Here is a 14,010-nt window from a genome sequence, read left to right on the forward strand (position 1 = left end):
GATTTAGTCATTAGGAGCTACAAAATACCTTTGTATGAATATAGGTCCAGCTAAATATATGGATGGTGAGCTCCTGAATGAATGTTCCCAAAGTTGTTGGGAAGTTAATCATGGACTCTGGGTAAAAGGCAAACAACACCACAGGACAAGATACAGAAATAATTCCCCCTTGGACTTCATCAGGGGAGGAAATTTTTCAGTACATATGTTATAGACCCTAAATATCAATGAGACATGCACAAAAGGAAAGCCACATCCCTCCCTCTTGTGCCCCTTTTGATGCTCATGACAGGCGAGAAGTTTGAAATCATTGATGTCCCAGTAGCTGACTCAGTAATCTGACTATCAGGAGTCATAAAAAAGAAATATATCTGAGTACATTCTAGGTATAATGTATGTACTTTTTGTATTAAAATTCATTCATACACTTGCACGTATTTCATATGCATAATGCAAGAAGATAGTGAAGCTGATACTGATGGATTCTAGTTCTGGAAGTAGAATTTCAAATGCTAGTAAGCTGATAAGGCAAAAAAGGCATAGAAAGGAAAAAAATTACTAGGATAAAAAGATATTAGGATTAAAAGAAATCCTACTGATAGTGCTTATTCACTGCAAGATAAAAGCAATAATATGGAAAAAAAAATACATATGTTCAGTAAACTTTCTGTTTTGACCTTGTCAAAATGTTAGACAATTACAAGCATAAAGCTGATGAAGAAATACTTTCCATTTCATCGAGGGCAAATATGTTTAAAAGGAGCTTATTATTTATTGAATGTGTTTTTTTCTGATAAAACATGTAGTTAATTGAAAATGTTAAGGGACACAGATGAGATGTGTTCTGTGCTATCTGCTTCTTTTCCTCCAGGGAGGTTGTTCTGTTTACTTTGCTCATATTGCAGTGTTTTTCTCTATTGTCATGTCTCCATACAAGGGTAGAGATTTTCAGGAGGCTGCTCAGCCACAATGTGACTAATTCCCTTCTTTTTCACCTTGGATAGAAAAATCAACCATAACAAGCATTTAGTAAAGATTTTTGCATATTGTCCATTGTTTAACTGATTGTAATAAGCATTGAAAGTTCTATGACCTGTGCTGGTAAGGAGAATTTTTTTTCACTTGCCAATCTGTGAATAACACAGTCTTGGATATTACATAGTTTTAGATCTGGGTGAATGCTCTCTTTAAAAGCGCTTTTTTTTTCATAGCAAATATTTTATCTACTTCCTGTTTTGGAACGCCTAGCAGGTAGAAGCTTAATATAAAATGAAACTGCCTTCATCTCATCTTGGCCTTTTTCAAACCATGGCCTCAGGCATTAGAAATCCTGAGGCTTTTAAAGAAGGTAGGAGGAGAAAAACATCATATATTCTCTCAATGATCTGTTCTGCCAACAGCAGAATTTGCAGCTGCATGGGAAAACATTGGATTCAGGCTGCCACTGTCATTCCAGCCCCTTCAAAGCTGTCATGTTCTCACCATCCAAGAGTGAAGGTGCCTCATTTAGAAGACATTAAGGGAAAGGAACGCAAAAGAATTTTTTTGTATTAGAAATTGTATGAAGTTCATTTCCCAAGAGTGTTCTCCATATTATGCCACAATATTATTCTGTAACATTTATGCTTACCAGTAGTAATATTGATTTATATAACACAACAAATTACTTCAAATGAGGCCTATTACTTCAAATGAGGCCTAGCATTGTTAATTTTGCTTAGGCTCTGTTTTGTGAGTGGTTGATCTTAGGTAGTTAGGAAGGTTCTATCAAACTCACAGTAAATCTCTTTATAGGCTGATTTAGTCACTGCAATGGAGGAGATCATATTTCCATTTCAAATCTCCTCACACTACCATTTTAGAGTACAATGGCATTTTAAAAATTTCCTTTATCTAGTTGTTTTATAGAGAGCTTTCCATAACTCCCCATGCCATAAGATTTAAACTGTATTTAAATGAATACAGTGATAGAAGCAAGTCTATAATTAATGTACACATTTGGAAAAAAAGCTATGGCCTGAAACTCAAAAGAGACATTGACAGCCCTAGGATTCCTTTCAGATCCACTTGCAATTTAAGCTTCTTTGAAGAGAAAAACTTGTCCAAAACTTGTATGATGCTTTACTAACAGGTCTTTCCTGTCAGAACACTAATGGTTTCCTGAGATGAGACATCTCTCTCAATGTCATTAATAAAAGAAATAGTGTTGAAATGACAACTGCATTTTAAAGTATGCTTCTTCTTTTCCCTTGTTGACTCTGGTCATTCTTCATGGGAACTCCCTGGAGCAGCCAGGGATCAGATTTGGGGCAGCACATGCAAATCCATGGCTCTGATATCTGGGAAGATGGAGAGAATGCTGCCCATGCCCTGGGGCACTACTTATGATAATAACATGATTCCATTATAGGCTTCATCCTAGGAGCCAGCCTGACTGATTTCCTCTCTCTTGTGCATGCCTGGGAACTCTGAGCCATCTTCCCTCTCCACAACAGGCTTTGCCTGCAGCACTGGAGACCTCCATGCAGTGAATCACCCTGGAAATTGATGGGCAGCACATCCACCTGCCATTCTCTCCTTGAGAGCACCATGGAGGCTGCTGGGCTGGGCTCTTACAGAGCAGAGGAAGAGGAAGAGTAGGAAAGGACAAGCTTCTCTTAGCCCCAGTGTTTGTTCTCAGTGGAAAATCAGTTTTCTTGAGCAGCAGCCTGCATTGATGCCAAGCTATTCTATGGGAGGTGTTCTCCTGATGGATGGAACTCAGTGGCTCTGGAAAGCAGCATTTTCTCTGCTAAGAGTAAGATTATTAAGTATGAAATCCTGAGGCTTTTAAAGAAGGTAGGAGGAAAAAACCACCATCTATTCCCTCAATGAGCTGTTCTGCCAACAGCGGAATTTGCAGCTGCATGGGAAAACATTGGATTCAGGCTGCCACTGTCATTCCAGCCCATTCAAAGCTGTTATGTTCTCACCATCCAAGAGTGAAGGTGCCCTGTTATTCCATGGGAAGTGTTCTCCAGATGGATGGAACTCAGTGGCTCTGGAAAGCAGCATTTTCTCTGCTCAGAGTAAGATTATGAACTCCATCAGACCGGCTGGTGTGCCTTTGGCAATGGGCAGGATCTTGATTTTTGAAGGGGAATAATGTACATTGGGCACTAAACAAAATGTTTAGGGCTGGAGAGTTTGTGTTAGAGAGACTGCAAGACAAACAGGTAAAGAAAGGGGTGACAAGAGAGGGTTGCAAAGTGAAATTAAGATTAAAACCATGAATTATATATGGACAGGTATATAGATAGACATATTTATGTGTCATATATAAAGGAAGATAAGGGTATGATTTTACTCAGAGTGACATTGCTAAAAAGGGAAATCAGCTCTAATTTTAGGAGCTACTAGTGACCCAGAAAGCATTTGTGAAAACCTCCTCACTCAATGTGCTAGAAATAAAGCACCATAACTCCTCACCCTGAACTTCATCCCAGTTCTTACCCTGCTCCTGCACTTTGCTCTCATAAATCCAGCTCCTTCTGAAGTCTGAAATATTTCCTCAGCTCTGGAAGCTGCTCATCACTTCTCTCTTGTCCAGATCCAGGTATCCCTGCTCCTGAAGACAGGCAGACACTTTTAGTGCCCTGCATCCCTATTTTATCTTATTCTTGTCTCTCCCAGAGAGTTTAAGTCTTCATCTCTCCATATTCTAAAATACTTCATTTAAGAAAGACTCCAGCAAAATAAAAAAGCTGTTTTCTAAAATCTATAAATGCTTCAGCTCTGTCTGGGGTGCAATTATAAAACTGTCATCTTTTTAGAAGGGCTCCATCTTCCATATTCTACTCCCCCAGATTCCTCAACAGTGAATTTCAAAGGATGATTACTTGCTGCACTAATAAATGTTCCCATTGGTACATTCTGAACCAAAAAAAAAAAAAAAAAACCAACAAAAAAACTAAAGACAAAACTTTTACAAAAGCATTTGCCTACTCTAAGCCTACAGCAAAAAAGAAATCCTTCTGTAGCAAAAAACTGTGGAAGGAACTCAAATTTGTTTAAGCCAAGCAAGTTTCTCTCAGTGCCAGAATAACTCAGTCCCTGGATTCAGTAAATAAATGATTTGTAGTAGGTCAGGGCAACCTCAACTTGGAAATTCATCTGAATTTGTCCTGGATGTGGCCATTGATTCCAGTTTAACTCTTCCAAGAAAGGATTTGCTGATTGTGGAGAAGGGCTGTGGGACATAATTTCTGAGTCCACTGTTGACAGAGAGACACCAAGGAGGGCAGTGGACTCAGCCCAAGGTTAAAAGGGGATTCAGACAAGGGCTATAATTACTTGCACAGAATGTACCTAATATTTAGAAAAAATTTCAGTTGCCCAGCATGCATTAAGAGCCCTAAAAATTGGACACTGGAATTGGCAATATTCAAACTGAAAATAGAATGCACCCTCTGTAGTTAAATGCCACAACAGATTGTAGAGGATTTCTGAGAAATCCTCAGAATTTAAATCAAGATGTAGATGTTTTTCTGGGGGACAGTTTCTTCCCAGTCCCAAAGGTGTGACACAAGAGGCATTTGGTGGGATTCACCAAAAAGGGGGCAGGTTGAGGGGATTAGGCTGGTCTTCTCTGTCCTTAAATACTCACAATGAAAATCATATCAAGGGGGGCAGAAAACTGTCTTTTATAAGAATTGTATCTTTTCTGTTTATATTGTGTTTGAACTTCAGCTCATATAGAGAGCTTAGAACAAAAGGTTTCCTCAAGGCATAAAATAAATATTTTACAACATAAAACTTGTAATATTTTCTTAGTGCCAAAGCAAGTCTGTCTTTCTGGTCTGTTCAGGAACTACAGTTAACCACTATTTTCTTATGTATTCAAATGAAAAATATGACCAGAAAGCAGAGAATTTAAACAACAAAAAATAGATTTTTTTTGTAATTGATTTATTTTTTGGTGGTTTGGTTTGTTTTTTCAGTTGAAAATTACATTTACAGTGCAGGGTAATTCACTGTTTTTAGAGTCTGCATGAATGTGATCAATATACACAATGAGGACTTCTTCACTTTACAGGCAAAAAATATTTGCGTGTAATATTTTCATTTCTCTCTACTCATTTATAGTAGTTCCATAAAAGCTGCAAATAAAAGTTATAGGTTTTCTAGTTTCCTAACAGGAAAGGAAAGTTGTGAGAGTAAACTTCAAGACCTGACAACTAAGATGGAAAATCCCCTATCAGAAAGCAATTCTCAAATACCAATTTAGCGCACTGGTGATGTGTAGAGTCTTTAAGAACTATGGGGTCTTGCTTAACCTCATGCCCTTGACTGGTAAATCACATTCAGTTTCAGTTATGTTACAGAAATCTCTCCCTACCATCATTCTTCATTTATTTTTGATTAAAAAATGGCATCTGCCAGAATGTGTCTGAGAGGAAAGGCAGTTTGGATCTGGGAGAGGAAGAGAAGGATGCTGGAAAGCAGAAGGGCTACACAAAAATATATTTATCTGAGTTCTGCTGCTAACTGTGGACTTAAAAGTATTAAAAAATCCCACTGTTGAGTATGTGTTACAGTTCTGGTCATTCAGCTGCTGGCAGCCCTTGGTTTCTGGCATCCCTCAATTTTTTTTTTTTTCTCTGCATCTTTGATTCCTGCTTTTGAGTTAATTTTGTACCTGAGTGTTTCTCTCTATTTACCTGGGACCTTCAGCAGGACCTTGCAAGGTCACTAAGCTCTTTGCTTTTCCACAATCTTGTCTAAGAGGAATCCTAATTGATGTTTCTCTACAAAAGACTCAACAAAGTGGTGGCTGAGTCCTCAGGTGCCTTGCACTTAATTCCCAGAGTCTGTACCCAAAACTGCTATTTCTGTACCTGGGAGAAGCCGAGTTACTGCCAAGGCTGCCTGTCCTGTCTAGATTTGAGGACAATGAGTCCTTCTCACTAATAGCTCTATCTGGTATCTTAATTGGCAAGTAAATTAATAAAAGATGTGTTTATTGCTGTGCAATGAGCTTGTTTGTTTTCCCTGCTGTCATTGATTTACTTTGGAGGGGGAAAGGAGACCAGTCTTTGAATTCACTTGTATCCCTCTTACAATGGAAACATCATCACTTTTTAGGAATCAGTCTTTCTGTCTGTGTATTTTCTCAAAATGGAGGCCAGAAGTATAGTAAACTAGAATTATCATAGTAAGGTCAAATGTGGTGTGACAGTGTTTCTTTAGGTTATCCAATTTATGTACCTAAGTGACTTAACATCAAAAGGCAAAGAAGATGGGCTCTTTCTTGTTATGATTTTAAAATTTAACTTGTTCTAACAAAAATGTCTGTTGCATTAGGTCCATAATTGGGTAAATCATTTCTTTAATTTCATTTTCTACCAAATTTTGTGTTTTTAGAGCTATATTCACATCAGAGGTCACACAAAACCAACAGGAGCAGCAGCAACCTAAGTGGCTTCATTTTTGTTTATTTTTTCCTTGTTACAATTTTAAAATTTATCTTGTTCTAACAAAAATGTCTGTTGCATTAGGTCCATAATTGGGTAAATAATTTCTTTAATTTCATTTTCTACCAAATTTTGTTGTTTTAGAGCTATATTCACATCAGAGGTCACACAAAACCAACGGGAGAGCAGCAACCTAAGTGGCTTCGGTTTTATTTATTTCTTCCCCAACAATTATTTTATTATGGACTACTTTCCCTACTTCTAATAAATAATCCTCGTTGCTTGTCCTGTCTATAGCACATGACAGAGTATCACTGTCAAGGCCTGTTGTAATTCCCAGCGAGTCGCCCCCAGCTACCAGGCAGAGCAGAGTCGTTTGCAAATGAAGGACATTTGTCTGAATGACACATTTCTGAATGAGAACTGCTTTGTTTTTGCAGAGAGTTTGGCCGCTGGAAAGTAAACAATCTTGCTGTGGAAAGAAGAAATTTCCTTGGCTCCCCACTGCCACTGGCCCCCGAGTTCTTCCGTAACATAAGGCTGCTGGGACGGCGCCCGACCCTTCAGCAGATCACAGAAAACCTGATCAAGAAATATGGGACACATTTCCTGCTCTCAGCTACCCTGGGAGGTAGGGTTAATTATTGGGAATGGTGGGGGTGAGCTTGGTGGGAGTTGACTAAAAGTGCTGGTCACAACTCTTCCTCCTCCAGAATGGGCAACGCTCGCTGTGGAAGCAGATTTTGCTCACTCTTGGCACTCCTTCTCTTTATTGGTGCTGGGTGTAGAATTTTGTGCAGAAAAAGAGAAGAAATACAGTTGCTAAGATGGAGGTACCTTACTTGAGCTCCATTTCTTTTGGAGGTCTTTTTCTGCACTGAAGTAATTAAGAAGAGTGACTTATTTTTTCTGTAAGTGGTCCTTGTAACAATTAACATAATAACAGCTTACAGAAATATCTGGGTCCATTGCAGTCCTGCAGAAATGGAGTCAGAAAACCAGTAGCAAGTATTTCCAACAAATCTTTTAATTTATGGGACTTTTAAACTACTTTGTCCACTGGAAAAGTATATTGTCATGCTGCCCTTTTTAGAATTAGTCTTCACTTAACCAGTGGGACTGCATTTTCAAAATGGGATGATGAGGCTTTGCCATGTCATTCCCATTAACTTAATGGAATCTGCATCTTTCAGTCCCCCCAGACTAATCTGGAAAGGGTAGCCCCATGGATAATTGGGATCCAGTCACCAGATGGATTGAAGAAATCCAGTGAAGAGGCCTAATGTTCAAAGGAGAGCATAAATTGTTCCGAATGAAAGATAATTACTAGCTGTGATTACCCATCCAGGCATTACACAATGAACTGACATTTTAGAAATGCAGCTCTATCCCATCGTGGGTGATAATATTAAAGATAATTCTGGTGATTGAGTGTCCTTCCAGCAGGACAGGCTTGTCGAAATCCTTTATTCACCTGAGGAATGGTTCTTTTTAATACATTTCATAACTGAATCCTAGCCATTTGTAAAGGAAATGAGAGCCCTCCTAGTCTCTCTTGGCTGATAGCTGAGATCTGTAACAACCCAAATGGCTCACATAGGCTTTCTTTTGAAGGAGACCATTGGAGAAACAAGAGGAATTTCTGTCTTGCTCTAGTTATTTTTAAAAATTAAGAGCTAATTTCTATCATTATTTTGGGAACTAGTACCTCTGTGGCTTTACCACAAGAATTTGAAGAACAATTTATGTGTGTTGACCAGCAATTTATAACAGAAATCCCTGAATTTTTTACATGACTTTGAATATTTTTCTATGCAAATAGGCACATTTTATAAATGACTGATTTCTTGAGTATAGAACACATGGCACATTTGAATAGGAAAACTAAATGCTGAAGAGAAAGAAAATGTTCCTTAAAATATAAAGCATAAGAACTAAAGCTTTGGCTGCAGCATGCATCCCACTTCAAGGATTATCCAATGATAAAAATTATTTTTCAGTATTGCTACCTATCGGCTAATTATTACCTAATGTAAATAGCAGTAGCTCCTCAGCTCCTCAGCCATGTGATGAAACTCATTGTCAAGGTGAAACTGGATCTAGCAGCTCTCAGAAAACGTTCTGACATGACCACAGCTGATCTTTCCATTCAAAGCAGCAGCATCACACTGATCACCACAGAGCCACGGAGCTGACAACCCTCAGGAGGTCTGGACCTAAGAAAAATTAAAACTTAATGGCGTTTCCTTTGAGGACATCTGAAAATTCTAGCTTTGACCTTCAGTATTCTCCCCAAAGCCTCAGCATTTGCTGCCGGGTAGCTGAGGTAGGGCACCATTTTCTCACCTCAGAAAGGCTCTAAAATGCAGTAGCGGCCCCAGCCTTGCCCAGATTTTCACTCAGAGGGAGACAGAGTTAGCTTCTGGGCTCTGTCACTGCTTAATGCAGTCAAAGGGAGATTTCATATTAACGTGGGGTTTGATTTAGGTCCCCAGTCTCAATTTTTAGGCATGATTTGAGGCACACCTGCTGCCTTCCATTATCACTGGATGGGTGCTGAATACTTTGAAAAATTGGTTCAATTACAATAATTACAGGGAATTAGTAATTTCTAAGAAAGCTTTCATGAGGTAGCTAATAAGCCCATACTTTCCTGGATGTGTTAGTTCTCATTTTCAGGCTGGATTGAATGGGGATTCCCACAGATGCTGGTCCACATTTGATTAACACATAATTAGATTTTTTTATTATTTTAATAATGTATTAGTACTTTCCCTTTAATTACAAGTTGTTTTATTGTGAAAGCTTGTCACTTATGTAGCTTGTTAAAAGCAGAAGACCAAATGGAGTGTGCACAGTACTTTTATCTAATGAATCCCCAATCATCTGTATTCATGGACAGAAAGGAAAACTTGGCAAATGAACGAGGCTGTGATAAGATTTGTGTGCCTCTGTGACCATTTGGTTTCCATAAAGATCCCTTTTTGAGCATAAAGGGAACTCTTGCACATGGTTGTTTGTGAAACATTCCCTAGTCTTTATTCACAAACACAGAAATACACTCCTCAAGGGCATCCAGAAATGAGAACCAAGGGAAAAAAGTTCTATATTTCTTGCTGCCACAAGATAATGTGGAAAGTGACATTTCTCACTGCTCTGATTTCTTATGGAAATTTTATCTCCTGGTGCCATAAGCCCAAAGTCCATAACGAGCTGCATGATCGAAGGACCTTGTATGACCCAGTGGACTGAGCACTTACTATGACTTTCTCTCCTTATGCATTTATACATTTTTTGTTTTGCTTTCATACTTTCCTCTTCTGCCTGTCCTCAACATCATGCAAGGATGGTGCAGTTTGCTGGAGCTACACTTTAAAGGATTGCAAAAACCAGATGCGAGCTTCGAAGCTGGAGGATGTTGGGAAGCCTGGGGTACCGCTGTAGGATGGATGTAGGAGGACAAAACTGAATCCGTCCAGCTTTAAAGCCATTCCCTTTAATGCTGTTCCTGCAGAAAAGGCCATTTAGCAAAGCAATAGAGTTGGTGATGAGGATAATTAGCACACCCCAATGATTGGCTCTTGTTCCAGGCATTTGGGTGAAGTGAGACTGATTTGGGTGCTTTGCAAGATGAAGACAGCACGTTTTGCAAGGAAGAGCTCCTTGCACCAGGAAACTGCTCTGAATAAACCAATTTTTAGGACAATCCCAAAGCTTCTTGTGAAACCAGAACCTCGTTAGGCAACTGCCTAAGTGGTCATCTGAAAGGTTCCAGGTCGATTTATTTTTACTGCTATTGTCAGTCATCTTTCCTCAAGGTGTTCATTACCAAACCATCAATCCATTCAGCTCTCCGGGTCAGGAAATAGCCCTTGATGCTGCTGAAGGCTTGGTGAATCGGAAGGAAAGGAGGTAATTTTGTCTTTAAAACAGACAGTCTTAACAGGAGTGGGCAGATCAGCTGGACCCCAACCTCTCTCCGCTGATTACAGCCCTGCGAGAGAGAGTGATGGTTACACCTTCAGTTTTCCAGCTTTTCTGTCCCTCATTAATATTCCCCCGGAGCTGCGAATTATTCTGCCTGCAGAGACGGGGGAAATTGTCAAGTGGTGTAAAACAGTGAATCTCAATGGGTTCTGAAGGATTTATTAGCACTTGCACTAACTGCTGATGCGACCTTTGATTTCCATAGCACTCTCTCAAGGTAGGGTACAAACTACTGGCAAATAAGGGAAGGAGGACACAGCCTCAAATGACTGATATGAGAAAGAAACTTGAAAATTTTGCATCTGATTTGCATATACCAGTCACACCCCTCGTCTGGGTATGTAAATTCCCCAGAATTTAAGATTATGGAAGCTAAGGGGAGGGGAAAAAAAAAGCACAAAACACATTAACTTTCTTTCCTCTCCCGTTTACTTAATGAAGAAAAAAATTAAATCCTTAAACAGATGGTCTGTATAGAATTAACGTGCACTGTTATTCACTTGAACCATGGAAATGATACCACATCTGGCCTGACATTAATTTATATCGTTTTTGAGCCTGTGCATTTCCATCAGCATCTGCTTTAGTTTGGGAAAATGACCTGATAAAACCCTGATGGTACCTTTGGTGATCCAGACAGGAATAGATTTTCCACTAGCTGGTAGTAGCTGGTGTATGTATTTAGGTGTAGTTATTTAGGTAGTAGCTGAGGTGTTTCATTTAATCAGAAGCCTTTGAGGAGTTCATAACCCAAAGACCTTTAGTCCTGTGTAAGATACATTTCTGTGTATGAAGAGAGGGCTCTGAGCAGGCATCTGTGGGTTATGCTAGGCTATGGCTACCTTGGAGTGTTGTCCTTTTATTCCTGTTTCCTCTCTTTCTGACATAAAATGATGGGAACTGCTTGGATAACTTCCTTTTCCTACCACTTTCCAGTCTACAGATTAAAATATGAAACATCAAGACTTATAATCTCTTTATTATTCCAAAGATATGGGGACAGGCAAACAGTCTCTCAACAACTGAGGCAGAAAATAGCACTAACTATTTAAATCATATGAATATGTATTGTTATGTATAACAAAATATATTTACTCCTTCAATAGATGGTTATATTTAGTTACAGTTGTTACAGCATTATTCCAATTCCACCACATTGATGGAGATTTATATTTTTAATTTAAATAATTAATAATTAAAATAATTTAAATAATTCCTGAATGTGTTTTAAGACAAAGGCAAAATTAATTTCTACTTTCTGAATCCTATTTGCCTTACATCTAAATGGTCTGAGGCAGGTTGAATATCTGGGTAAATTCCCATATACTTTCTTTTCTTTTCTTTTCTTTTCTTTTCTTTTCTTTTCTTTTCTTTTCTTTTCTTTTCTTTTCTTTTCTTTTCTTTTCTTTTCTTTTCTTTTCTTTTCTTTTCTTTTCTTTTCTTTTCTTTTCTTTTCTTTTCTTTTCTTTTCTTTTCTTTTCTTTTCTTTCCTTTTCTTTTCTTTCCTTTTCTTTTCTTTCCTTTTCTTTCCTTTTCTTTCCTTTCCTTTTCTTTCCTTTTCTTTCCTTTTCTTTCCTTTTCTTTCCTTTTCTTTCCTTTTCTTTCCTTTTCTTTCCTTTTCTTTCCTTTTCTTTCCTTTTCTTTCCTTTTCTTTCCTTTTCTTTCCTTTTCTTTCCTTTTCTTTCCTTTTCTTTCCTTTTCTTTTCTTTTCTTTTCTTTTCTTTTCTTTTCTTTTCTTTTCTTTTCTTTTCTTTTCTTTTCTTTTCTTTTCTTTTCTTTTCTTTTCTTTTCTTTTCTTTTCTTTTCTTTTCTTTTCTTTTCTTTCTCATGTTGTTGGGACCTAGTAGAATTTATAAATATATGTCATGGATAATATGTTCCTATAAACTTAGCAAGAATTAAAAATTGAAGTTAAGTTATAAGCTTGCATATTCCAGGGCTGGTGGGGACAGGACTGGACACTGTGGCAAGGTCAGTGAAGAGCATGAGCATCAGTCCCCTGCACCTGCAGTGACAAAATCTGTCAGGGACAGCCCTACATGGCAATAAAACATCCCTGTAGTGACTGAGAGCTTCTTGAACCACTCAACTGGGCTATGTGGCATTGTTTTGTGAGCATAATTGTGTGTTTCCATGCTGCTTCCTTTAAACCTGAGAAAGTGAAGTTTAGTGTCTCTTGAATTTTGGGAAGGAGAGCAAATGCAGCTTTCAGAGCTTGTGAAAAGCACAGCTGGGAGGATTTGATGCTGAATAATCATGTTTTATAAATGTTCACTGTCATTACTCCTTTTCAATCCTTAAAATTCATAACCTTGTTTTCTAAATCACACTTGTTTTTAGCTGATGCTTGGATGTCTTAGCCTGTTTTATGGTGGCAGACAGTAACCAGTGAAAAACAAGATTCCTCCCTGTTTTCAATGTGACACAAGAGTCTCTTTTGGCATGGGTTTAATTTTCTCCAAATGAACTTAAAACTCAAGTTGTCATCCCTAAATCCAAGTTAGCAGTGTTACTTCCAAGACCATGGAGCTCTAGGTGCTGAAGGGAGCCTTTTCACAGCTCTGCAGGGACAGGGGTGCCTAAACACCAAGGTAGAGGGTAATCCACTTTTTCTAGAAGAGCTCAATCAGCTCTGACAGATGAAAAACGCTGTGAAAAGTCTTTTGAGCAGCAAATATTTTTGAGCTGCCCCTGATGGTACCTGCTGGTAGCACAGTGCCTGGGAATGCCAGTGATGAGCCAGGATGTGAGATACAGACATCTCTTGTGTGAGATGCCATGTAAGAATTCAAAGTCATTTCAGTCTGGTTACAACGAATGAAAACCCAAATATATCTGTCAAGGTGTGGGGATGATGCCTTGAGAAGGCTGACCTAGACCAGAGGTTAGACAGAGTTAAAGAATGAAGTAGGGATTTATTAGAGGGCCTCAATGGATCCACCTTGAGCAGCACAGGAGCCCAGCCAGGGCTATGCCCAAGGTGAACCAAAATGGTCACAAAATGCACGACTGGGCATGAGGTCTCTCATTTCGATCAGTTCTGCTCCATTTGCATATTGCAGTTAATTGTCCAATTCCAGCTTTAGCCCATCCAGTCCCATCCTTCTTGTTTTCCTCTCTTCATTCCTCCATTGTTTGTACTCTTGGGCCTGAGATTTGGATCATCTGTCCTTGGTCCCCAGCTAGAGAAGGAATTGTTTTGTCTCCCTACTCTGTGAAGATAGCTTACCGTCCTTAATATGAAGCTCAGAACTACACACTAAAGCAGTTCCGACTCTGAAAAATATAAAAGCCAAAACCTGAGGCATCAGGGACCGAGCCTGCGGGGCTGGGGGTGCCAGGGGATCCTGCCAGAACACACTCAGCAGCCACTGCATGGAAAGCATAGAGTCAAACAGGATGAAGCAAATAGGATGATGTGATGACTCTGACATGGTCCAAACATGCTTTTCCTGAGATGTTCCAATCAAAGTAAAGCATCACAACACACAGCCCTGTCCTTTTTCAAGGTTTGATTGTTTGTTTGTTTTTGAAATGCGAGTTTTTGTTGCAGTTCTGCTGTCTGCTCGTG

General features: G+C 38.9%; 1 protein-coding gene across 2 annotated transcripts in view; it reads left to right on the forward strand.

Moving 5' to 3' along the window:
- BRINP3 (BMP/retinoic acid inducible neural specific 3) overlaps nt 1–14,010 on the forward strand; it is a 198,107-nt gene that overhangs the window by 101,876 nt on the left and 82,221 nt on the right. For both annotated transcript variants that reach the window (XM_058030608.1, XM_058030609.1), the window contains exon 3: nt 6,893–7,083. In XM_058030608.1, coding sequence (XP_057886591.1) covers nt 6,893–7,083 — 191 coding nt within the window. The remainder of the gene's footprint in view (nt 1–6,892; nt 7,084–14,010) is intronic.

Source organism: Melospiza georgiana, chromosome 9, assembly GCF_028018845.1.
Source record: "Melospiza georgiana isolate bMelGeo1 chromosome 9, bMelGeo1.pri, whole genome shotgun sequence".
NCBI classification, from domain to species: domain Eukaryota; kingdom Metazoa; phylum Chordata; class Aves; order Passeriformes; family Passerellidae; genus Melospiza; species Melospiza georgiana.